Below are 24972 nucleotides of genomic sequence, written 5' to 3'. Positions count from 1 at the left end.
TATCTGCTATTACCAATAGAGCACATAAAGTCAGATACAAATTCTAATCAGTTAGTAAAAAGATATCCTATACAAAAAGATTTGTGTGACGTAAAATCCCAAAGAGCTTTAGTGTTTGTGGTTCTATACATGCCTTTATAGAACACCAATTTCCAGTTAGCATATTGAAACAACGAAAACTAAACCACCCATCTTCCAACTTTATAATATATAAGATCACAAATCCTGATAGGTCTTACAATTCACGTTCTCCAGCTTTGTCGATGTTGCAGTCGAATTATATGAATGCACCCTGTCAAAATATCTAGGCCAATTCACCCAATTGGAGTCCAATGCAACTAATCAGGCAGGACAAAATAAATTTAGAAGACTAGCATCAGAAAATGAGACAATATTGAAAGCAAAGAGAGATAAGTCTTACTTGAATCTTCCTGGCTCTGTTTTGATATTTCAGACTAGTGATGGAGATTCATCATACTTCGCTCTATGTTCAGAAAATTCCAAGATAAAACCTACCAGAAATCTCCACATGAGCAAGTTCCATCTTTAAAACGGTGAAACCTAACAGCATCTCTGACAAGTATCTCTCTACCAGTGACGCTGGAGATATGTTTAGTGGCATTGTGGCAATCCACACACACTCTAAGATTTTTTCCTACTCTAATAGGTTGCCCTGAGGGTACAAATATCAATCCAAAAGCTATTGCAAGCCTTTCACTGTGATAGTTAAGCATCTTTACCTTAACAGCTTCCTCGACATCATGATGGACAAAACTGGTATCTGGTTTATAACCATTATCTATGATTTTATTGTTCAATTCCTCAAGCTTAGCATATATCTGATCTAAATATGGACTTGACTCGTCATCAGCTGAGAAACTGTGCAATTTTCCTTTCCATTTGATCCAACTCTGTCCGGGTTCTTTCTTCACGTTCTTCTCTCTCATTCCCCGTCTTAACTGGGCCACACTATCCCATTTCCCTTTTGAAGCGTATATGCTTGATAATAGCGTATAACCAGCGGGATGATGAGGATCTAATTCTATGAGTGATTCAGCCGCCCATTTACCTATTTCCAAGTTACCTTTATTTCTACATGCGCTGAGTAAAGTAGTCCAACCAATTGCATCTGGAGGAAAAGGCATCCCATTTATAAAACGCATGGCTTCCTCTAACCTTCCAGATCGACTGAAGAGATCGATCATGCAAGAATAATGACCAATACTTGGCACTATTCCATATTCACTTGTCATTAACTTAAAATATCTTTGTCCTTTCTCCACTAATCCTGCCCTACTGCAAGCTGAAATAACACCGGTCAAAGTCACTCCATCAGGTTTTAGACCATGTTGTACCATTTTGTCAAACAACTGAATAGTCTCGACGGCCCTTCCAAATTGCGCATACGCAGAAACCATTGCAGTCCAAGAGACTGCATCCCTGACATTCATCTCGTTGAACAACCTAGTCGAATCATCAATATCTCCACATTTTCCATACAGAGTCACCAATGAATTTGAAACAGTGACATAATGTATTAGGCCAGAAGTTATAGCTTTTCCATGAAACTGGGAGCCCTCTTCTAAGCTACTTACGTTGGCACAAGCACTGATCGCTTGTCCCAGAGTATAATGATCTGGGTCAATTCCACTTCTTTGCATATCAAGGAAAATCTTAACAGCCTCTTCAGCACGCCCGGTCTGGCCATAACCCACAACCATTGCTGTCCAAGACACAACATTCTTCTGCTTCATTCTATCAAAAACAGTCTTTGCATAATGTAAACACTTACACTTGCAATACATGTCAATGAGAGCACTACCTACATAAATGTGATCCTGAAAATTGGTCCTGATTATACAAGCATGAATCTGTTTCCCTTCGTTTATTGCTCCTAATCCTCCACAAGCAGGCAGTACACTTCCAAAAGGATACTGATCCATCTTCAAGCCTTGTACTTTCATCTCTCTGAAACATTCAATAGCCTCCTTTGCAAGTCCGTTTTGAGCAAGTCCTTTAATCATCGCTGCCCAAGAAACTGAATCTTTCTCCATTCCTCGAAACAACTGCAGTGCATCTTCAATCATTCCACATGCTAGAAGTCCACCCATCAACGAATTGTACATAACCGTATTTCTATCGTCCAACCCGTAAAAAACCTTCTTTGCATCAGAGATGCAACCAACATTTGCATACATATACAACAATGGACTCCCAACTAAAAGATAAGACTCAAACCCAAGTTTGATAACCTGCCCATGAATCTGCTTCCCCAAACTAACATGGCCATTGCTAGAAGAAAGTTTCAACATTGTCATCAACGTAACCCTAGTCAAATTAGCAGAAAAATCTCTCATCATCGTATTATAAGCCTTAACAGCTGCACCAACCAATCCACTCAATGAATAGCCTTCAATAAGCACGTTCCAAGTGACACCATCTCTATCAGGAAGCTTCTCAAAGGTACTTTCCATCTCTGAGATAAGCCCAGCTTTTGAATAAGCTAAGAGAAGATTGTTCCAGGAGAAAAGGTTTGGTTGGGGAATTCTGTCGAACACTCGGCGTGCATAAGTGGAGCTTTTCATTAACGCATACGCGTGGACGATGTTGTTATACAAAAACGTCTCTGGATATGGAAGAGCTCTGATGATATTCCCGTGGATCATCTTCACATAACGACTCTGATTTCTAGCTCCCAACCCAATGCATTGCTTTATCTGAACAGAGTAGTAGTTCGACGCCATTCTCAAAATAACAAACAAAACTAGCAATAAAAATAAAAGAGAAAAGAAAATTGATGGAACTAAACCAACCGGTTTAATTGAATAAACCAGAGAGTGAAGATAGAATCTCCGAGAGACTACTAGAGTAGTGTCTTAGAAGAAGCTTGCAAGTCAAAGCGTTCCAAATCTGTGTGTGTGTCTCCTCTTTGGGTTGTAAGAAAACAAGGAATCTTCTTAAAACATTTCTGGTTTCGTTGTTAAGACTTTTTTCTCAAACATTCGTCAAAAATCGTTTCATCACTATACTCCATTGGATATTCTATTATACATCATAACATTTATTTGGCAAAATTTTATAACGAGTTATATTTTCATATAGCCGCATCAGGCATTTTCCGTCGTAACAACGAATCCACAATACAAAGATTGAGATAGCAGACCAAACTAAAATGTTATTGACTTATACAAAACTATTTTGCATTGTTGGTGTTCACAGTTTATACTCTTCTTCCACTAATCTCAAACGCTTAGTAGTAGTTTAGTCTAAGTATCGTATTCGTTAATAGTAACATCATTACAATATAGTACATATAGCAACTTTAAATAAATAAATAAAAAAGATTACAATAATTTAATATTCTATCTAACAGGACGAAATATCATGGCTCAACCTTCATATTTGCAGCTGGAAGAGATGCTGTTATAAAAAAAATTACAGAGAAGTTTTACCAAACAAAATTCTTATTGCTTGGTGAAAAAAGAAAGTAAAAGAGGTTTCAGTTTTCACCTGTAGCTGCTGCTTGAGGGTCAGGTGTGACATCACCAGCTCCATAGTTAATGTGGATCACATTTTGCAAATCACCCTCCCATCCATTTGTTTCCTATTTTACACAAATAATCACCAACAAAATCAGATTCTGAGCTCGGAATTGTTCAATTTCCACACCGCTAATACATACCTGTCGCTTGAATCCACCATTCATAGGAGACAATGGAGAGGTAATGGTCCTTCCAATGCTGGAAAGAGTTTGTTGCATGAATCCATGAGGTAGAGGAGGATAAGCCATTGACATATTTGGTGGGAATGGTGTTGTAGATGAAGAACCAGCTCGTAGTTGAAGTGCCTGCGCATAGAATTCAGTTTATAAGAATCTTATGACGAATCAAATGATTAGGAGAATTAGTTAAAATATCTTACATCTTTTGCAAGAAGACCTTCAAGGTTAAAGTCCATTTGTGGGTTCACAGTTGCAAGTTTCATCGATAAAAACTGTTTAAGCAAAAGAGAAATGAGCAAAAGAATTGATTACAAGAAGCAAACACAAAGAGCACCTCGTTGAGAATTAGGAAACGGCATACCTCAACTTGGCGTTGTAGTGATTGTACGTAGTTTATGATTTCGTCAAGCATAACTGCCTTCCCAGTCACCTGCAAACACACATTCATTTTTCTGAATTAGCTTTGTCTCTCTTCTTACATATTAATATCCATCATTATCAACACTTAAAGTGACCTTACCTTGTTGCAACCCGGTACTAGATCTTGAAGAAACTTCATCCTTTCACTAATTTTTTCTCTCCTAACCTATCATCGCAAAGTAATTAGATGAAAAATACAAGAAGAGATAGCTTCTATTCGACTTAAACTTCCAAGATAGTTTTAGAAATTGTACTCTTTCTGCAAGACTATGGCTATTTGTGGCCTGGCCTCTTCGTGCCCGTACATGAATATATCCATCTTTTGGAGGATCAGAACTTTGTTTGCCCTGTTGTTTCCCACTGTTTGACTTCTTTCCAGGTGAATTTGGACTTTGCTCATCATTGCGCTTTTCATCACCATTGTTGTCTGGTTCTTCCTCAGACTGCTGGGATCTGTGTGATTGAGCTGCTTCAGAGTTCTTCTACAAACAGAAAAGATTACGAATGTCAAAAAGAAACATAATAAGGCGGAGAGAACAAAAGTAAACGAGTAACTTCAAATCTTCACCTGCCCATTTCTTTTCCTCTTCTTTGTGTTGGAAGAGGTTTCTCTGCCTTTCTGACCATTACCACCACTAGACTGAGTATCCTCGGATACATTGCCCGATCCAGGAACATTCGGTTTAGCTTGTTCACTAGATCTAACAGTTGATTCTTTCACTGCTACAGATACATCATTGTGAGGTTCACCAACATTAAGTTCATTACTTTGACACTGCCCTTGCATTGTTCCACCACCTTGAAGAAACAAACCAATAGCCTCAGAATTCCCAAGTGGTTGATTCACCATATCACTAAAATTCCCACCGCTAAAGAGCGAAAACCTCGCTGCACGCTCTATAAAACCTGAATCAGCCGGGAACTGAGCCATACTCGGAGGAAGGAAACTACTCGCATTCGGTAAGAAAAGACCATTGCCTTTAGGAGGCAACAAATTAGGCAGATTCCAACCCATTTCAAGAGATCTATCAATACTACCCCTAAACGAAGAAGACGAAGCATTACCACCATTAAAACCGGCATAACCAACAGCCTGAACACTCGTGGGATCATACCAAAGAGTTTGCCCAAATGAATCCATCATCTGAGAAGGAGAACAAGACGCAGGACCAGCTGAAATCAGATTCTCTGAAGGATATGAATCAACTCGCCAATCTCCAGACGGATTATTAACAGAATCATAGTTATCAGGATTCCTCTTCTCTGCTGAAAACTCATCTTTCGCACTTAAATCCATCTTCTTCTAATACTTGATGAACACCACTCACTAATCAGAAAATCTCCAAGATCAAAACCACTACAAACCAACAAGACTTGCCACTACACAAACACATTCACCTTGAAGACCAATGATTCGATGAAGAACAAGAGAAGCCCAAATCAATATATTGAGAAAAGGAACAGAATCAGTCAACGGAAGACAAAAAGGATCATGCTTTATCAGTACAAACTCCAAAAACCCTAAACCAGATTTAAGCTTAGAATCGAGCTAAAAGAGTGAGAAGAAAGATATTAATTTTTCAGAATCTGTGCCACTTTTCTGAACAAATTTTGAATCTTTTACCTCAATTTCTAACAACAAAAGCTGAATTGAAACTGGGTCCTTTGGGTCAGACAATAAAAAACCCTTTTTCTCTGTTCTTCAGCTGCAGAGAGAGAGAAAGATAAGCAAAGGAGTGGCCTTTTTGAGAAATGGAGAAGAAAAAAAGGAAGTGAAGAAGAAGGAAGAACAAAAAATCGGAAAAGGAACTGGATTTTATACCCACGCTTGCATAAAAAACAGAGCTTTTTGATCATTAAACATAAACACCGCCATAGCCAAAGTATTCAAGGATTATAATTTGCAGAGACATTTTTTTTTTGTGAGCTAAAGGTTTAAAAATTGGTTAAAAGTGATTTGATTAGTTAAATCTGTGTATGGTTTAATTAAACACGTAATTATTCCAATTCTAAACAATCCGAGCTGACAGTGACAACTTTCATTTTGGGGTTATCTTATTCTCTCTTTTTTATTTTATTTTATCCTTTTGTTATTAAAATCCTCGAAAAACAGATTTTCATGATTTCTTTTTCTTGTTTTCATAATTAATGAATTAGGTTTGTCTGGTAAATCTCATTAGTAATCATTCATTCAATTCTATTTGGCATTTATTTGTGAAAAACTGTATACTGTATAAAGACTATTTTTATGAACTTTTTTCAGTCTTTTTTACTCTCTTTTTTTGTTGGTCAACACTTATTTTTAGTCAGTCATCATGTCTCATGTGCATACTTTTATGATTTTATCAGCTAGTTTCAATGTTGAATAAGTTCAAGTTCCCATATATTCAAATGTTTTTTTTCTTCATATACTAAAAAAGAGGGTTACTCTTTTCCATTGCCCTGTGTTACTATATGGTAGTATAATGCTTGAGAATAATCATAACAATTATTGGTTTCATGTTCAATGTTTTGGATTTTGTACCGAATCATAGGTAATTCTTAAATAAATACTTTTGTTTTCATGCACGGTTTGTTGGAGATTTTTTATATTTTTTTAAAAAAGTTATTTTTGTGTCTTTTGACCGGTTGCTTTCGTTCAAGAATATTTTTTTGCAGCTCAAGTCTAGTTGTAAACAGTACTGCTAAGACTTATTAAAATATTCATAGCAATTACAATAATATTAAGATTAGAAAATAATATTATTGAACTCATAGATAGATCTTTTACTGTATCTTGGAATAGTGGTTTAATTAGATATTCAAGTTGTTACATTCTGTCAGCTTAAGGGCAACTTGAGAGTTGGGAAACTTTATTCAAATAAAAATTATTCGTACATCTTGGTTAGTCAAATAATCTACGAGATCTTCGTGGTCGATAGAGGTCTTAAACTACAATTATTTTGTTAGCAAGAAAAAGATTACAATTATTTCTTACTTTTAGGCTTTTCAAAAAGTTTAATCCTTCTATGGTTCTATTATAGACATTATATAACGCAGTGGAATTCTCCACATATAAGTTTATCTTTCTATGGTTCAAATCTTTTTCTACTTCATCACAATTCACAAAGCCAACAAACTCCACCTTGACGATCAAGTGTTACTCAGAAGTTTATTGCTCTGCTAATATTATAACCGTAATACATATACTAAGTTTTATCGAAGATGCGCTAAAGCAAATTGATGAAATGTCTAGTATACCGGACAAAACAAGTATGCAACGAATTTATGCGACAAGTTCCTATGGTTTGATCCACACATTATTCAATCTCTAAAAACTCTACCATAATAAATTGTAATGTGTAAGATATGTGACCAATCTCCAATCATTTAAACAACCTTGAAATCTGTTCAAAATGGTTACATGAATCACTTAATTTGGTCAAATTATTATCTGATGGAACTTTCACAACTCCATGTTGAAGAATATAATTTGACATCACATCATACGTATGACATAGTACATGTTGTTGATTGTACAATGTAAAAAAGGTTCAATTGTTTTATTTTATATTTTGGTTTTGCATTTAGAAAAATGTTCAATAATATATGAGGAATTTACAAGCACTATACTTAAATTTGAGAAATACAAGTTATATCTTCTTACAAATACAAACCACTACGATTTACGTTGTAAGAAAAACAAATCTTCGACTGATACAAATACAATAAGAGACCTAATAATTTGAGCCTACCAATTCTTTTTTTCTTTTTTTTGCATATTCCAACACTCCTTCGTATGATACCAATGAAGTGATGACGATTTCATTCCGTGCATTATATACTACTGCTAATATGCTAGCTTGTGGTGAAGTCAAAGATCAAAGCACACGTAAGATCAAGAATTGTCCCAGTTAATGCTAATAACTTCATTGTTAGTTTTCCTAAGAATATCATTAGGATTATAATTGTTATCACTAATTGAAATATGAAATAAATTACCGATCGATGTCAAAGTTACTTGATTTTAGTTAATAAAAATTAACAACTCGGTGTATTTTATTAACTAGGTAAATGATTATTGACGCTAATTGTTTAGTTTTCTCCTAACACAAATTCTTTTCTTTAATACGGGTCATGAACAAGTGTAAACGTATTAACTAGTGGAAAAATGATTAAAATAAAATAAAGGAAGAGTAGATGGACGGTCCGGTTAACGCAAAGATCGAGGTCATTATTAGTTGGCCTTGGGACTTGCAATTTCCAAAGACCTAAGAAATTAAACCTTATAATAATTGAATTCTCCAGCCCACACCTTCACTTTATCTTCTCTTTTTCTATTTTTTAATTCCCTAATTATTAACCATAGTTTAACTTTCTATATCATAGTTTAATCTCTTGCTGCATAATTAAACGTCAATATTGTTTATCTCCACTATGTAACTAGTCATTTTTTTACACATAAGAGCCATACAAGAGAGCTCGTAATTAGTTTTTACTAACTATACCACCCATTATCACCACATGTGTTATACTCTTTCCATTTCATAATGAAAAACTATTTTGGACTTTTAGGCATATATATAGTATTAAAATCTATGTTTGACGACAAGAAAATAGTATCAGTTTTTTAAGTAATTCACTAGTAGTATATCTTACATATAAAGAATGTCTAATTCAAACACTATATATGACAAACCTGATATAAAATATATTATCAGTAATATTATCAAATTGTATAACGCTTGGAACCATAAAAAAAAAAGGAACTAAATTTTAGTTTAACTATGCTCTAAAATGGTCAAGTTATCAACGACAACTAGGGAATAAAGAAATTTATTTTAGCAATAATTACCTTGACATGTCTTAATAATAATCATCTAATCTCGCATGCATAGATTCCTTACCTCGAATGTCTTAGCATGCACTATATAACAAGGCATGAACAACGTAACTAAATGTCCATATATATACTAAACAAACAATCTTATGATCTATGTATTTCAGTACATGATATCACACCAAGTTGCTCTATACGTAGTCACGGCCACTTAAGAGCCCAATCACAATCACCCTCGTCTCATCCTAGTGATCTTTCTGTCATATACTTAACACTTCACCATTATAACTGCTTTCAAAAACAGATCATTCACATTTTCACCACCATATAACTAAACCATCATAAACAAAGTAATCACATCATGTAGACTATCAATTTAACATCTCCTCTACATATCCACAATTACGTTGGTGTCAAGTCTCAAACATATGTTGACAGTGAAACAATTTATCTCTCTCATGTTTAGTCACTCACGGTCACGAAATTGAATTAGAGTGGATACATGTCATAAATTCAATAATATTATCATTACACACATGCTATTCTATAATAAATTGCATTAACTTTGGGAATTAAATTGTCCACTAACAAAAAAAAGATACATTAAATTTTTTGAATTTTTGAATAAAATTATAATCTTAAATGTGAGTGTATCATGTTATTATCTAGACGTTACAGACGAAATATAATTCTAAATCAGAATTTTTGAAAAAAAAACTTTTGAAATATTACATTAATTGCTAACTATATTACAGTTATATTTAGGCCTTTTTAGCTGTAACCAATAAGAGCAGCTTAAGCAGTCGTTCTTCTTCCTTACCAATAATTCAACGTCCACCACAACATAACACTCACGCTAACGTAAGCGAAAACGCTAGCATGCGCGGCTCTTTCTTTATCGTTGGATGACTTGTAAACAAATTCCGCGCATTTTAGCATCAATTTTTCTGACGCCAGAAAACACCGTACCATTCTTGAAAGGCAAAATTGGAGTTCGTTGACGGAGTAAAAGCTCTCTCTGTTTTTTCATCTACTCGAACTACAGATTTTCATCGGTAAAGTTTTGATCTTTTCAGATCCTCTTTGAATCTTCAACACTCTGTTTTGTCTGTTTCCAAGTTTTAGTTTTGTTCTTGTTGAATTTTGATATTTTTGTTCTGGTTTTATGGTAAAGTTTGAATCTCGTTGTAGTAAATTGTTAAATTAGTAAGAATTTCTGGTGGATCTCTTTGAAAATGCTGAGTCTTTACAAGTATGTAACATTAACTGACTTGGCTTATTGGTCTCTTTCTTGACAAGTGGATTCTTCTCAAATTTCACTTCTCTTTGCTTAGGTTTTGTTCAAAGTAAGGATTTGATTTAGTTGCACTTACTATAATGTGTTTTTGGGTACTTGGATTACATTTTCAATTATTTGCTTGGATGTTCTGGTTTCAGTTGATGAATGATTGGTTTCATATAGAAGAATTGAGCTATGACTAGTGCTAGGATTGGAACTGCGATACCTCGCATTAGAAAGATAGTGTCATTTCACCTAAGTATCCATTTTTTTGGATTAGTTTTTTTTTCTTGTTCCTAGCTAAGCTTTGAACTTTTGATTTTTAGGCCAAGAATGGAGGAAATCATTAGGGAGGACTATTTTGAAGCTTTGTCTAGTAGGAATGAGGAAGAGCAAGAGATGTTGAGGATGTTGACAAAACTAGAGATAGACTCAGCTTATACTAGTGAAAAGTTGATGAATCTGCATGTTCTTCTTATGCATCTTTTGGCATGGGATAATGATCTTGAAGGGATGGGGACACTTGATTCTTCTCCAGCATCCTTTGAAAAAGCTTTGACGTTTGATCTGTTATGCGGTATATTGGAGTCAGAAGTGAAGGAGGTGGACGAGGTTTTGGATGTGTTGGAAGCTCAAATAGTTGACACTTCTTACAAGATATCTTCTTGCAAACACGGAAATTATATTGTTATTGAAGGAAAGTTGGGTGAATCTGCAGAATCATTGAAGCAGTCTAGAGGACAAGTCTCAGAGATCACTTTGCAATTAGCTCAGCTCCGAAGAACACTTCATTACATAAGAAATGGAACAAGTAATCACTTTTGATATATGGTTGTTTTAAAGTTATTGCTGCTTTGGTTTTCTTAGCTTCTTGTTGTTATTGACAAAAATGTTGGCAGGTGAAAACGAGGAGTCAGTGGAGTTAAGGCAGAAATATGCGCTGAAACCATCGGACTTGAGGCATAAAAATGCTCTGAGGATGCTGGAGAAGTCATTGTCAAGAGAGCTAGAGCTTGAGAAGAAGTTAATGGAATTCCAGCAAAATGAGGAACAGTTGAAACTCAAGCTACACTACACAGAGGAGGTATCTTCTCGGATGGAAGAAGCATCAGAGTTTATATGGGGACGGTTTCTAGAGGCAGATAATTCTTCTGAGGTTCTTACAGGTATTTCAAAGGAACTTGTTGGTCGTCTACAGATTCTCCAGTTTAGTCTGAATGGGTCAGCACAACGGGAATCCGAACTTAAGTCTAAGCTTGAAGATTGCACTGTACAACTGGAAGCGAAAGATCTTCTGGTGCAAAAGCTTGAGGGAACAATTTCAGAAAATAGTGAAATAGTTTCAGAAGTACTCACTTTGAGGGAATATGTGAAGTCAGCTGAACAAAAGCTGAAAAATACCGACCTTGAGCTGAAAAGTGTCAACGCCTCCAAACAAGAAATCCTGGTACATCTAGCTGAAATGGAAAATGCAAATGAGTCGGTCAAAGAAAACCTTTTCGAGGCTGAAAGCAGAGCTGAGAGTGGAGAAGCTAAGATTAAAGAGCTAGATGCTGCAAATCTTGAACTTACTGAGGAACTAAATTTTCTCAAAGATGCGGATGATAAAAAGACGAAGAAGGTGAACTCTCTCGAGAAGCAAGTCAGGGAATTAGAAGTTCAAGTACAAAACTCCAAGGTATCATCAGAAGCAAATCAAGAACAGCAGAACATGTTGTATTCAGCAATATGGGACATGGAGACCTTAATAGAAGATCTCAAGTCTAAAGCCTCAAAAGCCGAGAGTAGAACGGAGACAGTGGAGGAGCAATGCATTGTGCTTTCTACCACAAACTCTGAACTCAACAAAGACGTGAGCTTTTTGAGGCAAAAAGCCAAATCCTTAGAAGCAATGTTGGATCTAGCTAACAATGAGAAAGAGAGATATGCACAAGAAATAACTACAAGGAACAAAGTTTTGATGGATATGATGTTGCAATTATCCAGTGAAAGGGAGCGTATACAAGAGCAGGTACTTTTTGGCTAAGTGCATTATTGTTTTCTTTAGGCCAGGGACACAAGAGCATAGCATTGTTGACACATTAATGTTTTTTCTTTCTCCAGCTATATTCTTTGGCAAAAGAAAACAAAATACTTAGAGTGAATCAGTGCTCAAATACATACCAAAGAAATGGATCTTATGCTGGGGACAAAGAGCTGTCGTTTCACGCAGATGGTCACGAAATAGAGGCACTTGCTGAAAGTCTGCAGGCAGGTATTCAGTTTATTTTCCACAAGAAAAACACGAAATTCCTTGTACTTTCTTGTGTATTAGTGTATAGCTTTGATGCTTCAGAATGGTCGATGGGGCAAATATAGATCATTGTTGGGTCATGGATGTGAAAACCAGACATCTCTTGGTTACTAATCTTATGTGGGTCTTTGCTTTCTTTGAACAGGAGGATGAGAGAACAAGGGAAGAACCAGAGAAGCAGTCTGTGTCTGAAAAGAGTAGCGAGATCAGAAGAGCAATCAAATTGAAACACATACTAGTTGTGGCCTTAGTTTTTGTGCTGTTTTGTTCATTCTTTGGTGTGACTTATTAAGGAAATATATCTTAGTGAAAATGTCTTGGCCATAGCATTCGCCATTTGTACATTGTGTTGTAAATACTCATTTATCTTGTATTTATTACAAGCAATGTATCTCAAGTGTTGGTTTATCTCCTCTACAAAAACAACACATTTCAATTATTAAGTGATTTCCTAAGATGGAGTGATCTCACCAGTTGGACTAAAAAAGAATCAGACTAAATTTGGTAAAACCTTCACACAAAAGATTTGTTGCCATTTAACTTCTTTCTCTATAAGAGAACAATCTGAATTCTCTGTTCATCACTTTTACAAAAAAAAAAGAAACAAGAAAAGATTTTGAGGTTACAATTAGTAATGGAGAAAACGTCTCTCAAGCTTGTCTTCTTGTTCTCCCTCACAGTCATAGCATTGTGTAATGCTTCCTCTATAAAAACTTCTTCTTTGTTATAAAATGTTTTGCTTTGGTTTTTGTTTTGAAGTTTTATTATGGTGTGTACTTGTGAAGGTTTGTCTTTGAGTGCCGCGAGAGAGATGGCGAAAGAAGAAGTGAATTGCATAGGCGGCCATTGTCCTGATGGAAAGAAGGACTGTAACTGCTTGCCTCTTATAGCACCAACAATGGACATATATGAGACCAATGAGTCTTGCCGCACAGATAACGAATGCATCAAGTACTGTCCTAAGGGCTGCAAGATTGTTGACTGTAATTTTGGAACCTGTTTGTGTGAGTACTGTTAAAGAAATTAGAAACCATCATAACTTATAAGAAATAGAAAATATTCTCCTTGTAGAAAATATCTCTGCATCACTCTATTCAACTGGAATTGGGTCAACTTGAGTCACATACCAGTTTTGGCTTTTGTTAAAGGAAATATATCTTCAATTCTAAAATGTCTTTGGATTCTCTTGGCAATAGCATTGAATCTTGTATTTATCTCAAACAATGCATGTATGTGGTTTATTAATTCCCTCTACAGATACAAATTCAACAAACTATCAAATGATTTCCTAAAATGGAGAAATTTCACAAGTTGGATTAAAACAATGTGTAATCAAACTTGGTATATAAAAGAAGACAATCTGACTTCTCTCTTCCTAACTTGTACATTCAAAATAAACAAGAAAAGACTTTTGAGATTACATTAACTAAGCAATGGAGAAAACGTCTCTCAAGCTTATCTTCTTGTTCTCCCTCACAGTCATAGCATTTTGTAAGCTTCTTCTACATGATAAGTTCTTCTTTATATAATGTTTTGTTTTGGTCTTGTTTGACGTTTATGGTGTGTATTTGTTGATATAGGTTCATCTTTAGGTGATGCTAGAGAGATGGTGAAAGCAGAAGTGAATTGCATCGGCGGCAAATGTCCTGAAGGAAAGAAGAACTGTAATTGCATGCCACCGATAGCACATGTGATGGATGATATCAGGCCTTGCAATACAGATGGTGACTGCTACAAGTTCTGTCCTAGGGAATGCGAGCTTGGAACTTGTTACTGTCGGTGTGATTATGGTTGTACATGTACCTGTTGACTGTTAAAATAGTATTTGAATCAATTAATTATTATTCTTGAAAACATATCTCTGAAGAAGCTAGTATTCAATACAATTGAAATTTGAAACAATTCAGTACTAAAGGCCTGAAACAGGTCCAATCATATGATCATAACCATGTCTTCATGTTCCAAATCTGTTTTACATTTCTTTTAGTGCTAACAAGAGCTTCTGAGAAAGCTCTGTCTCTGTAGAACTGTTGTGAACTCTTGTTAAGAATTTTCTGAGGGCGAGAATCACGCGAAGAGGGCTCTCGAGATGTACAGCGTGACCAGCCTCTGGAATTTCAACTATCTCGATGATATTGTTTACGCTCTTCTTGCTTTTACTCATCTCGCGGTACATTCTAGTAGCGATTTGCTTGTATTTGACATCTTTCTCCCCGAATACGAGCGAGATATTTGTATCACAATCCTCCAACTCTTCCCACAATGACCTATTTTTCAAAGGGGACAATATCATTATAGTCATCAGACATTATCCCATTTGAATCAAATTCATGATATATAAATAGTTGCAAGGACCATGAACTTACGGTTGTCTCCCACTGCTTAGATCAGACAGGAGCTTTGCAACACTAGGAACATCACCATGTAGCAAGCGGCTTGCAGCAATTTTACTAAAATGGGGATGATTTCTCAAGCTAGTCATTGCAAAGATCGCTCATGTGAGTAATCAGTTTAAGTCCGGGGAACCGAAAAAAAAGAAAAGTAACAAAAAGTTGTAATGTACTGAGAAAGTCACCTCTTCCACAAGCCTCCATTGTACCAATTCTCGATAAAGATATATAGTCCATTGTCAACCATCATTCGTGCTTTGGAATCATCTGTAGCACTTCGAATTTTCCGTGCTACTGGATCCTTGAGTCCCGGGCTCCCTGATACCACGACAGCTCCTTCGATCTATAGAATAGCTTCCAAATTCCATTATATACTTCATTAAACAATGTTAAATTTCCAGACTAAGGGAACCAACCTTGTTGCTAAACCTCAAAGCCATGTACAGTGCTATCCTTGCTCCCATGGAATATCCAACTATGGTTACTTTCCCAGGAGTAATTTGCTCAATCAACTTATACAATGCCTCCGCTATCATCTCCATTGAGAAAGTTGGGGACGTCTGGGTCTCACTAGCATGACTTTGTACCCTTGACCTTCCGTGACCAGGAATATCGACTGAAATGCATCTCGCAGATCCTGAGATACCCGTCATGATGGGGATCCATTCTTCACCAGTTCCAAGAAATCCATGAAGAAACAAAGCTACACTTCCCTGAAAAATACATTACAGCAGAGTGAAAAACAAGAGAGTAATTGACCAAGAACAGCTTTTATGTCTTTTTAGCTTCGGAGATACAAAATTACAAACAAGGACAAGCTTACTTCTGCATTCTCCCCAACGTCATGGACTCTTATGAAATGAGAGAAACCATCTACATCCACCCTCAGTTCATACCTCCGAACAGGAATTCCTTTACTGGTTCTAACAATAACATCGTTGTTTATCTTAACATCCTTTAGATTTCTACTAGCATCAGCAATAAATCCTTCAACAAATCCACTGTAAGGGCTACGAAATATCCCTAATGTATTCATCATTACGTCTTCACTAAGCCACCGGTAAGTTCCAAGACCATGGGCTACAGAAGGGGGCGTTCCTTGCTTCTGCTCTGTGGATGCTTTCACGTTCTCCATCTCCAAATATGATGCAAATAAAATATATGCTGATAAACCTAGGCCACTTTCATATGCAGCACTTATAACAGCCATCTTTCCATGCTGCTGTGCCCACCGAGCAATCAGTGCTGCATTCTCAAACCCTCCCACAACACTTGGTTTAATAACCTACAACTCCAAGTATGATAAAACAAAGTCAAGACTATTTAGTTTGAAAGCAAAAATGACATAAGATAGAGCCGATATTTAAAATGATATATGATTGATCGTAACAATAAAAACTAATAAACCATCTCCAAATCAATTAAAAAAGGGAGCAAGACGAAATGATCAACGAAGAAATAAGCACACAAGAAAGAAAATATCTTTTGACAGTGTCAGGCTCATGTACATGTTGTAAAAAATGACCAGGGGCTTACAACAGCAACTATTCCAGGGTGCGTATATTTGGTAAGCATACGCAGAGGACATTCCTCAAAATCATCAAGAGTCTCATCAAGTGCCACTGGTAATCCAGTTTCTTCATGAAACCTTATAAGGTCATCTTTATTCTGGACAGGTTCCTGAGATATACAAAACGTTTGTCACTGAAGTTATATAGGCAAGAGAAATCAGTTATTTTGGAGTAATACTTCATAACACAATCAGATAGCAATAATTCATACAGAAGCAGACCTCAATATATTTTAAATTACAGCTGTTCACCAATAAACCAAACTCTCTAGCCTCTTCAAAAGTCCAACGACAATTTGCATCTGCACGGAGTTCAATTTGAACGCCAACGGCTCTCCTTACTTCTTGCATAACTAAAGCATCTTGAACAGAGCTCACTCGACGACCAACCTGTCATTTTAGGCAGGTTTATCCACCAGTCAGCAATCAATAGCTTGAAATTCGCAAAGTGAGAAAGCCAACCACTTCAATTTATGCATGAAATGCTAAAACTCAACCATAAGTTTAATAGCACTGAACGTTGAGAAAGCCACCATTCAATCATAAAATAAAATAATTATCCGCCTATCTTACTTGATGATCGAGCATCTTGTTTGTATGATTAAGGAACGTTGGCTTACTTTAAGTTTAATAGCACTGAACCCTTCTTGAACAAGTTTTCTAGCAACGTATGCGACCTCCAGTGGAGTACCTTCAGAATCAAGAAGGGCACATATTTGAACAGAGTGTGGCTGAGCAGAACCATTTTCTTCTTTCTGATAATGAAGTATCCCCAACAAACTAGAATCATGTCTTACTGCCATTGCGTTTAGAAGAGCCATTTCCAGACCACATCTGACACTAGGGAAAATCGATGATGCCTGAGACAAAAGAAGGAAATTGATAAGCCTAGGTAAGCTTACATCTGACATCAGCTGTGTGGATAAACTAATTTTCTTCAGACAGAACTAAGGCTAGGTAAGCTTACAGTAATTCCAAGTTCACTCCAAATCCAGGAAGAAATCGAGCCATTTAACAAAGGAAGCATGTAACTAAATTTAGCTTCATTCATGAGGTGAAGAACTAACTGAAGCTGCCCCTCAACATCCATTAAGTTCTCTACATTACTGTTCAGAGGTGCAACCTGCTCATGAAACACAACACGAGAGCATGATACTCAGTGGCACATGTAAGTCTAATACAAGCTAAACATGATTCTCAGTGGGACCTGGGAGAAGTAACACAAATGTAAGAGAATGTACTATTTACTGATGAAAAATTAAAAAGAATAAATTATTCAACCTCTCCATAGCCAATGCTTCCATCCTCCAAAGTCAGGGAGAGTATGAACCCTTCTCGATGGAATTGAGAGAATTCATCAGAACATATGGTAGGTCTGTCACACAGTTTGACTCTGCAAATAGAGTCTTTATTAGACAAAAAGAAAAGAAAACGGTAATATTCAGATATAGTCTCTGACGGATTCTTACCTGTACTGCGAATATTGTATTCCAGAGACTTGGCAAAGAAGTACATTTTTGATCATCGGATGAAGAAAAGAACTGGCAGAAACAATGCCCAGGGAATTTTCTGCGGCTTGGCGTGCAAACCTCTCCAAAGTGCTGTGGGCGAGTATTCAATGTCAACAAAGTGCTCCAGAAGTGAGGACATGTAAAACCCAAAAATAAAACAAAAGCCCAAAATAACCTATGAACAATCGCGTTAGCGTTTATAGAGCTTTCAACCTCCACAATGCAATCCATCTCCTCCACGCTTGGTACAAATAGAGCATCCTCAAGTTCACTTTTCGTCCCAACGTGAACATACCTCACACTGCATATATAGCAATTTGGCTGAGTTATTTCTTACTGTAAACCATGACGACCCTAGATAATCAAAGACATCGTAAATCATGGAGAACTGACGCTACTATAGACTAAGCTACCAAAACTGGATTACTTTTTCTTGTATTTTCTATCAATATCTGTGCTATGGTCATGCGTATATAAAACAAACTTAACATGTAAAACATTAAATAATAGCAAAGTGGGAAAGGAAAACAAAGTAAAAAATGTGAATATGTTTTTTACCCATGTGCCAAACACAAGTTTTCAATGGAAATGTCATGTGCTGTATAGAAATATTGATTTAACACGCTAGGCTCTGTTTTCTTTGCAATAGGAAGAAGTCGGAAGATTCCACCTCCACGGTTGTTTATCACAAGAATTGTCATTGGTTTCCTTGCAATCCTAACAAGTCAGATTAAACACCAGAAATTAATCGTTAATTGACTTAAAAACCATGACATATCTGTTCAGTGTGTGAAATCCACCAACAGTGAAACTACAACAATAAAATAGAGGAAAGGGCTACCTCTGCTTCAAAATCGCCAATCCATTTGTATCATGAAGGAAAGAGATGTCCCCAACCACACAGACCACCTGATATACGGTGTTTGACCAATCAGGAAATTTGATTTTTTATTTTGTAAACAAAACACATGAGTAAATGGTTCTGATACTTCTTCACGCATAAAAGGGGGAAAAAATCATTTAAAATCTTACTCTCTTCTTGCATCCTACAGCAAAGCCAGTGGCCGAGCTGAGCAACCCATCAATGCCACTAGCTCCTCTATTTCCAGTTACTTGTATCCATTGACATGGTAGTTCTGCACTCAACATCATATCTACCACATGAGAAGAATTTTCTGAACTACATCCATACATATCCACATCCCTTATTGGCATACTATTCCCGATGAAAAGAGCAGATTTAGAAGTTAGTGCTTTAGAAAGCATATGTGCAACGTAAGGTTCAGTCAGGGAGCTTTCAGCAGATATTTGAAATGACATTTCCCGGGCAATCTGCATAGAAGAATGAACTATTAAAAGCAGTAAGAGTTAAATTGATCTTTTTGCAATCTACAGCGATACATATGTTTCAGAAAACGGTCATGTTTGATCTTATAAGGGATTTTAAGGGAAAGGGTTGTCTGGAGGACATACAGCGCCATCCAATGCCTGTAGATGACCATGCAACTTGCTTCTCCTCCATGGAAATCGAGATTTAAGCACACAATTAGCAAACTGAACAATGTTGCTTTGGACCCTGTGAGTGACCAGGTGTGATGGGTCATGTCGGCATGGATGCTTATCAACCAAAATGTATGCAAATGGAAAGCATTTCTCTAGCATCTGAGAAACTCTTTTACTTGTTATCCGACTTCCAACCTATTCATGATTTCGTTTTACAAACTCAGTCAGATACACATCAACATAACTAATTTTTACTCAATGAATTATTGGTTTGAAGTCCGCATATGTTAAAAGAACCCTAACATGCGATGGATATGAAAGATCGAGTCATGCTTTACATAGTTCCAATTCCTTATCCTAATTGAAACTTCTTCAAGGCATTCCTAACCCAAAGAAATTTTTCAATTGAGAAGTACTACAAGATATCCAACAGTACCTGTGTAACTCTATCTATCATCTTCAATACTTAGTCTTAGATGCATGAAGCAAAAATAAAAGGATGATATATTTACCTGGATAACAACATCAAACTCTATCAAATTCCTGACAGAGTCTGAAAATAAGGCATGATCAAGATGATCAACAAAAACATGCGTCAACTTCTCAACAAAAGGTTTAAAAAGCTTGCGCAGCCGTACACCAGACAAGACATCTGCAACTACAGGCCACATCAGCTCTTTCGCCAACAGAAGCGAAGCCCAAATTTCATCCTCTGTATGGATTGCACCAATAAGAAGAAGACCCTTCTTAGCCTCTTTGATTACTTGTAAGATCTCAGTAATTTGGCCAGTTGTTACACCATCGCTTTTATGGCTTTGTACTTGAAAATATTTTGTGAATGGCTCAGCATTAGACATCCACATGTCTAATCCATTTAAGCAGTTAGATGACCAATTTGTTGGACTACCGTCAAGTGGGTCTCTAAAAGGACAATTGAGATGTACTGGTCCACAAGCAGATCCTGTTGCCCAATGTAGAGCGGAGTCTACAGTCGTAAGGACCATTCGGACTGGAATAAGATCGGTTGGAGGAGGAAGATTGAAGAAGAATCTGACGAACGAACCGAAGTGGTTTATCTGTTACACATGAAAAAACAAAATAAATTGTAGGAAAACGCCAACAGATCCAACTGGGATACAAACGTATAGTTTCAAAGAAAGGTCTTATCTCGACCTTACTTGATTTATTGCTTGATTTGCGCCAACTCCCTGAAGTTCAGGAGGACGATCTGCGGTAAGTAGTAGCAGTGGTAAGAAATCCTCACTGGCTTCAACAACCTTTATTTGTCAAAAATCATTAAACAAACCCTGTAAGGGAACACATGTGTTTGGCAAAGTATGTAGCATGCAACAAGCTAACAAGATAATTTAGTGAGGCATAAATAAGCACAACTCTGACCGCTGGAAGAAGATTTGAAACGGCAGTTCCTGATGATGTTATAATGACTGCTGGTTTGAGGGATCCTTTAGCATAACCAATAGCGTGAAACGCAAGAGATCGTTCATCAAAGCATGCAAGACACGTTGTAAGGGGATGGTTGGCAGCAGCGATAGCAAGATGGGAAGACCTTGATCCAGGGGCTACACAAAAGTACTGTGGTAGTATGTTATGACAAAAGACATACAAATTTGAGATTTTATCAGATTATTTGAAAGGTCAGCTCACCGTCAAACCAAGACGAGTGCATTCTTCAATTATAGCTGATGCCCATACAGCATTGATGTTAGCTTCATCTCTCAAGAAGTTGCTCACTTCAGTCTCTCGATTCAGCTGATAGCATTAGAAAAGAAAAAAAACAAGAAACAAAAAGAAAAGAAACTTGAATTTAGACCATCCCAAGATTCTGTTTCTAAGAATTTGATGATAACTAGAACAGCAATGTTCAAAAATTACAGCCACTAGACAAAGACAGCCCTTCGAAACCACTGAGCATCTTTGTGCAATAATCAGAATGCTTTATAATTTGAACAACATGTCGATTCTTCCACTTCCTAAAAAAGTCGAAGTAAAGAATCTCTCCAAAAGGGCATACCGCGAGTTCTATTTTGGAGCTTAACATTACTATTAGTGTATGATGAACAGTCTTTAGTAAAATGTAAGCCGAACCATCTAAAGATATATTTAGAAAATATGACCATACTTATATATTTACGTACCATGTTGTTTGAGAAAACAACGTCAGGTGAAAGCTTGCAATGGAACTGACATGATGATTGTATACTTTTCTGCAACAAAAGCTAGAAATCAAACCATATAGAATCCAAATGTTCTGAGGAGAAGAAATTCCAACGGACGACATACGAGGACAATAATTAAATTCTGAAATACAGGGATGAAAATTACCAGGGTAAAGAAGATACCAGTTCCTTGACGTCAGCCTGATCTCTCCCAGAAAAGGTGAAAAAGCCCATATGCTCCTGCAAATATTAACATAATAATGAGTGGCATGAAAAGGAAACTAAGTCCAGACAAAGAAGTTGTGAGGTCCAAGCGCGTGAAACAATATTATAAGAAAATTCTTCCATTTTGCATGAGAGTGTTTAGTTTTATAGAACGTATCAGAGAGTCAGCTAAATAAGATCCACATGGAACACGGGTTGCTAGATTTTTAATATCAGATAATGTGCAGGAAACAGTTTGATGAATAGACAAATAATCAAATCTATCCTTGCATCCTGTTCAGCTACTTAAGAAATAGGGGAAAGAACCTAAGTAAAGCATGTACCATCTCAAGTGGATGTATCTCTTCAACACTAAGCTTCGCTAAAGAACTTTTTAGATGTTTGAACCAGTGATCCTCTACATTTGGGCAGAAATGAGAAGAAACCTGCAAGAAAATGAACCAAAAGTGAGATTAAAGAAAAAACAGAACAAAGAAGAAACAGACATTCAGGAAATCTTTAGTATGACTTTCCATCTGATTTTGACAGAAGTCAAACAAATCTGCACTAAAAAGGTTCAACTGATCAGTTCCAAACTAAAGGAATCAGATGATAAAGTTCTATTCAACATAAGAAATTGTTTTTTGTATTGAAAAAATGTTTAAAACTGTTTAGTGTTGCTTCCAAACCACAAGCACAGATAAGTTACAAGTAACTTTTACTTTCAGGTGATGAGCTGTCACTAGAGAGCAGGGAGTTACAACCTAAAGTTGCCATCTCTTGTTCTTTTAACCTCAATGGAGAAGAGAACAGTTTTTTCACAAAGATGAAGAATAAGAAGCTTTAGTTCCCTGATTCCAATAAATAATCAACTTAGGCACAGTTTTACATACATTGTTTAGTGTCCTCAAAGATAGAACATGGTGCCTTGGACATGTATAACAAAATGCTTGGAATGTTTTTAGATTCTAAGTTTTAACTGAATTAATAGCAGATACTAAAAAGATAATGTTGGAACATCAGCATACCTGAAAAATTGATTTCTCATATGAACTAATTGTTTGCTCAACTGTGTAAGAGAGAGATTCATTCCATGCCAATGTAACTGCTAATATAGAGACCTCCTCGTGCTCATCTAACTCAATCTGTTGAAATTTCGGTATTGAAAACCATGTACAATGTAAGAACGCTGGTTACACACATTTCATAGATTCAACAGCTAGATGATAAAGTCAAATGCCACTTCACCTGAGGAACGAAAAAGTAAGAAGAGCCATCTTTGCTATTTACAGTAGAGTATTTGTTGAATTCAATATCTGGAAAACCATAGGCCGTCACCATAGCTGATTCATCTGAGAGGAATCTGCAGAAGTTAGTTAGCTTAACTGCTTCAAGTGAAATGCAGAACTTCAGAACATCTGCAACCAATTGATACTAAGCAACGAAAAGCTTACGTTTTGATCATGCTATGTCCATTGGAGTCAACTGAAGATGAATGAACAAAAGCGAATGCATTCCCAATCCCAAAAACCCCATGAGGTTCCTTTACATAAAGTGATTTATAAGAAGGCTCAACAGTATCCTTGGAGAGGAAAAACACAGGAAACACATCGGAAGTCGTTGGTTGAGAGCAAAACCAGAACAAAGCTTTAGCCCTTGGAGGCACAGCCACCTAAGAATTCAAAAACACATATATAAATAAGCTTACAACATCTACAAGACAAGTCAAGATATGAAAACAAATCAGTACTTGAAATCGTAAGACTCCACTAGATGACTTAGGAGGATTAGTCTTCAATTCGTCAATAGCTTCCTTGAGACTCTCGAGACCAAGCTCAAGAGTCAAAGCTGGAGGCAATGTACGAGTCACACACACTTGAACCACTAAATCATCATCCAAATTCACGTCTCTATCCATAATCGGACCATCGAATTGAACTCCTTGAGCGACCTATACAACAAAAACCCAGAAAATCAGATCATTCCCATCAATGTTGTTCAAATGGGAGAGAAGGAAATAAGCGAACCTCAATGTTTCTTCGGATTCCATGAAGAAGAGAGACACGAAGAGACTCAGGGAAGGAGAAGCGTTCTCTGCTACGTCTGATGGATTTTCTAGAACTGTAACGAGGGATTAGAGAAGGTAGAAATGGAGGATTCGAGACTAGAAACGAAGATCGCATCTTCTTCGCTGTGATGAATTTTGAGATTGTGAATCAATGGCTGGTGAGAAGGTTTTAGGAGGTTTTTTTGGATAAGGCGCAAAGACCGTTACAAACCGGGTGTTAACCAAAACCCACAACGCCTTTATTACGAATTTGTTTTTCGTTTGTGGAATTGTTTACGAAATCGGTCTAAAGCAATAACCGTTCGGTTATTTTTGTATTTATATAATTTCAAAATAAATATTAACATATGGGTTAAATCTTTAATTTATTAATATTTATCTCATAAATTTATGGTATATTTTCACTTAATAATAAATATAAACTATAAAATATAAATTTTATAAATAAATATAATTTACAAATTTTTATATAAACTAATTTTTAAAATAAATTGTCATGCGGTGTACCGCGGATTAAAATCTAGTTGGTTGTTTATCACAACAAGTTGTTGTATGACAAAGCTTCAAAATATAAATTCTCATAAAACTACTTGGGTTTTATTTTGAAGAATCATAGATAATACTTTTCTATGAGTTTGTGCCAAAAAAAAGTAATGTCTTCATTACTTTATGCTTGGTAAGTTAAACCAATGCTTTTAAAACTGATATATTTTTGGCACTAGACGATTTCACATCATAGGAGGAATTGCTAGTAATATCCTCTTGGACATTGATATGAACCCGAAAGTTGTAGATCGTGGAATAGCCAAAACGGACAAAACAAGAGTAGCTGGAAACTAGTAAAAGACAAGCAAGAAATCTCTACCACTAGAGTTTCACATTATAATATTTGCTTTCTAATCAATAAAACCATAATGGTCCATAACATCAGCAAAATAAGTGTTTCATTGTGAGTATGTGATACGTCACTTGAAGCTTTAATTGACTTTCATTAGTTACCCCTTGGAGCAGCTAATG

The 24972-nt window shown here is 36.3% G+C and overlaps 6 protein-coding genes across 13 annotated transcripts; 3 read left to right on the top strand and 3 right to left on the bottom strand.

Moving 5' to 3' along the window:
* Positions 1-23: 23 nt before the first annotated feature.
* AT1G68930 (pentatricopeptide (PPR) repeat-containing protein) lies at positions 24-2992 on the bottom strand. 2 transcript variants are annotated; one of them, NM_001334392.1, is made up of 3 exons: positions 2814-2992; positions 422-2717; positions 315-338 (listed from the first exon to the last, which is right to left on the bottom strand). In NM_001334392.1, exon 2 carries the CDS (start codon positions 2664-2666, stop codon positions 513-515), a length of 2154 nt encoding a protein of 717 aa, NP_001320691.1. In that variant the 5' UTR covers positions 2667-2717; positions 2814-2992; the 3' UTR covers positions 315-338; positions 422-512. The 2 variants fall into 2 exon arrangements, with proteins under 2 accessions (NP_001319351.1, NP_001320691.1); NM_001334391.1 differs by having other exon boundaries at positions 24-338; positions 422-2891.
* A 58-nt stretch (positions 2993-3050) lies between these two features.
* AT1G68920 (basic helix-loop-helix (bHLH) DNA-binding superfamily protein) lies at positions 3051-6082 on the bottom strand. Of its 4 annotated transcripts, none has more exons than NM_179532.4 (9): positions 5766-6074; positions 4710-5539; positions 4396-4623; positions 4242-4307; positions 4083-4151; positions 3922-3993; positions 3683-3847; positions 3511-3604; positions 3051-3420 (listed from the first exon to the last, which is right to left on the bottom strand). In NM_179532.4, the coding sequence occupies exons 2-9, from the start codon at positions 5436-5438 to the stop codon at positions 3383-3385; spliced, it is 1461 nt and encodes a 486-aa protein (NP_849863.2). In that variant the 5' UTR covers positions 5439-5539; positions 5766-6074; the 3' UTR covers positions 3051-3382. The 4 variants fall into 4 exon arrangements, with proteins under 4 accessions (NP_849863.2, NP_177058.1, NP_001320380.1 ...); NM_001334390.1 differs by having other exon boundaries at positions 3152-3420; positions 4710-5847; positions 5964-6082; NM_105566.5 differs by having other exon boundaries at positions 4710-6074.
* A 3698-nt stretch (positions 6083-9780) lies between these two features.
* On the top strand, positions 9781-13012 carry WIT2 (WPP domain-interacting protein 2). 3 transcript variants are annotated; one of them, NM_001198424.2, is made up of 5 exons: positions 9781-10015; positions 10566-11050; positions 11139-12250; positions 12343-12493; positions 12678-13012. In NM_001198424.2, exons 2-5 carry the CDS (start codon positions 10573-10575, stop codon positions 12683-12685), a joined length of 1749 nt encoding a protein of 582 aa, NP_001185353.1. In that variant the 5' UTR covers positions 9781-10015; positions 10566-10572; the 3' UTR covers positions 12686-13012. The 3 variants fall into 3 exon arrangements, with proteins under 3 accessions (NP_001185353.1, NP_177057.2, NP_001077797.1); NM_105565.3 differs by having other exon boundaries at positions 9950-10015; positions 12343-12489; positions 12678-12927; NM_001084328.2 differs by having other exon boundaries at positions 9950-10015; positions 10520-11050; positions 12678-12927.
* A 154-nt stretch (positions 13013-13166) lies between these two features.
* Positions 13167-13629, top strand: AT1G68907 (Defensin-like (DEFL) family protein; the record flags this gene model as incomplete). Its single annotated transcript, NM_001036177.2, has 2 exons — positions 13167-13224; positions 13318-13629. 2 exons carry the CDS (start codon positions 13167-13169, stop codon positions 13548-13550), a joined length of 291 nt encoding a protein of 96 aa, NP_001031254.1. The 3' UTR covers positions 13551-13629.
* Positions 13630-13965: 336 nt separating this feature from the next.
* On the top strand, positions 13966-14342 carry AT1G68905 (Defensin-like (DEFL) family protein; the record flags this gene model as incomplete). The annotated part of the gene is made up of 2 exons (NM_001036176.1): positions 13966-14023; positions 14113-14342. 2 exons carry the CDS (start codon positions 13966-13968, stop codon positions 14340-14342), a joined length of 288 nt encoding a protein of 95 aa, NP_001031253.1.
* Position 14343: 1 nt separating this feature from the next.
* PHYLLO (2-oxoglutarate decarboxylase/hydro-lyase/magnesium ion-binding protein) lies at positions 14344-24204 on the bottom strand. Of its 2 annotated transcripts, NM_105563.5 has the most exons (28): positions 23915-24204; positions 23638-23838; positions 23342-23559; positions 23136-23250; positions 22916-23032; positions 22232-22333; positions 21867-21923; positions 21663-21731; positions 21172-21276; positions 20905-21099; positions 20685-20783; positions 20019-20582; positions 19477-19701; positions 19036-19335; positions 18845-18912; positions 18562-18720; positions 18179-18304; positions 17962-18093; positions 17774-17885; positions 17460-17615; positions 17113-17352; positions 16715-16882; positions 16459-16602; positions 15746-16207; positions 15339-15635; positions 15108-15265; positions 14899-15006; positions 14344-14799 (listed from the first exon to the last, which is right to left on the bottom strand). In NM_105563.5, the coding sequence occupies exons 1-28, from the start codon at positions 24068-24070 to the stop codon at positions 14505-14507; spliced, it is 5148 nt and encodes a 1715-aa protein (NP_177055.2). In that variant the 5' UTR covers positions 24071-24204; the 3' UTR covers positions 14344-14504. The 2 variants fall into 2 exon arrangements, with proteins under 2 accessions (NP_177055.2, NP_001322314.1); NM_001334389.1 differs by lacking the exons at positions 21867-21923; positions 22232-22333; positions 22916-23032; ... (2 more) ...; positions 23638-23838; positions 23915-24204 and adding an exon at positions 21850-21862 and having other exon boundaries at positions 21663-21743.
* Between the last annotated feature and the right edge of the window lie 768 nt (positions 24205-24972).

This window comes from Arabidopsis thaliana, assembly GCF_000001735.4.
Source record: "Arabidopsis thaliana chromosome 1 sequence".
Taxonomy (NCBI): Eukaryota; Viridiplantae; Streptophyta; class Magnoliopsida; order Brassicales; family Brassicaceae; genus Arabidopsis; species Arabidopsis thaliana.
The sequence above is the reverse complement of the archived record's forward strand: the minus strand, read 5'-3'. Positions and strand labels throughout refer to the sequence as shown.

What these genes read in the sequence shown, in the direction of transcription:
- AT1G68930 (NM_001334391.1), bottom strand. Translation starts at nt 2,744, where the DNA reads ATGGCGTCGAACTACTACTCTGTTCAGATAAAGCAATGCATTGGGTTG.
- AT1G68920 (NM_001334390.1), bottom strand. Translation starts at nt 5,438, where the DNA reads ATGGATTTAAGTGCGAAAGATGAGTTTTCAGCAGAGAAGAGGAATCCT. An exon ending in AGAGGAAAAGAAATGGGCAG is followed by an intron (nt 4,624 to 4,709) that starts GTGAAGATTTGA and finishes TTCTGTTTGTAG; the next exon opens with AAGAACTCTGAAGCAGCTCA. An exon ending in AAGGTCTTCTTGCAAAAGAT is followed by an intron (nt 3,848 to 3,921) that starts GTAAGATATTTT and finishes TTCTATGCGCAG; the next exon opens with GCACTTCAACTACGAGCTGG.
- WIT2 (NM_105565.3), top strand. Translation starts at nt 10,573, where the DNA reads ATGGAGGAAATCATTAGGGAGGACTATTTTGAAGCTTTGTCTAGTAGG. An exon ending in TTACATAAGAAATGGAACAA is followed by an intron (nt 11,051 to 11,138) that starts GTAATCACTTTT and finishes AAATGTTGGCAG; the next exon opens with GTGAAAACGAGGAGTCAGTG. An exon ending in GGGAGCGTATACAAGAGCAG is followed by an intron (nt 12,251 to 12,342) that starts GTACTTTTTGGC and finishes TTCTTTCTCCAG; the next exon opens with CTATATTCTTTGGCAAAAGA.
- PHYLLO (NM_105563.5), bottom strand. Translation starts at nt 24,070, where the DNA reads ATGCGATCTTCGTTTCTAGTCTCGAATCCTCCATTTCTACCTTCTCTA. An exon ending in CTTACTTTTTCGTTCCTCAG is followed by an intron (nt 23,033 to 23,135) that starts GTGAAGTGGCAT and finishes AAATTTCAACAG; the next exon opens with ATTGAGTTAGATGAGCACGA. An exon ending in ACCCTGGAATAGTTGCTGTT is followed by an intron (nt 16,208 to 16,458) that starts GTAAGCCCCTGG and finishes TTGGAGTTGTAG; the next exon opens with GTTATTAAACCAAGTGTTGT.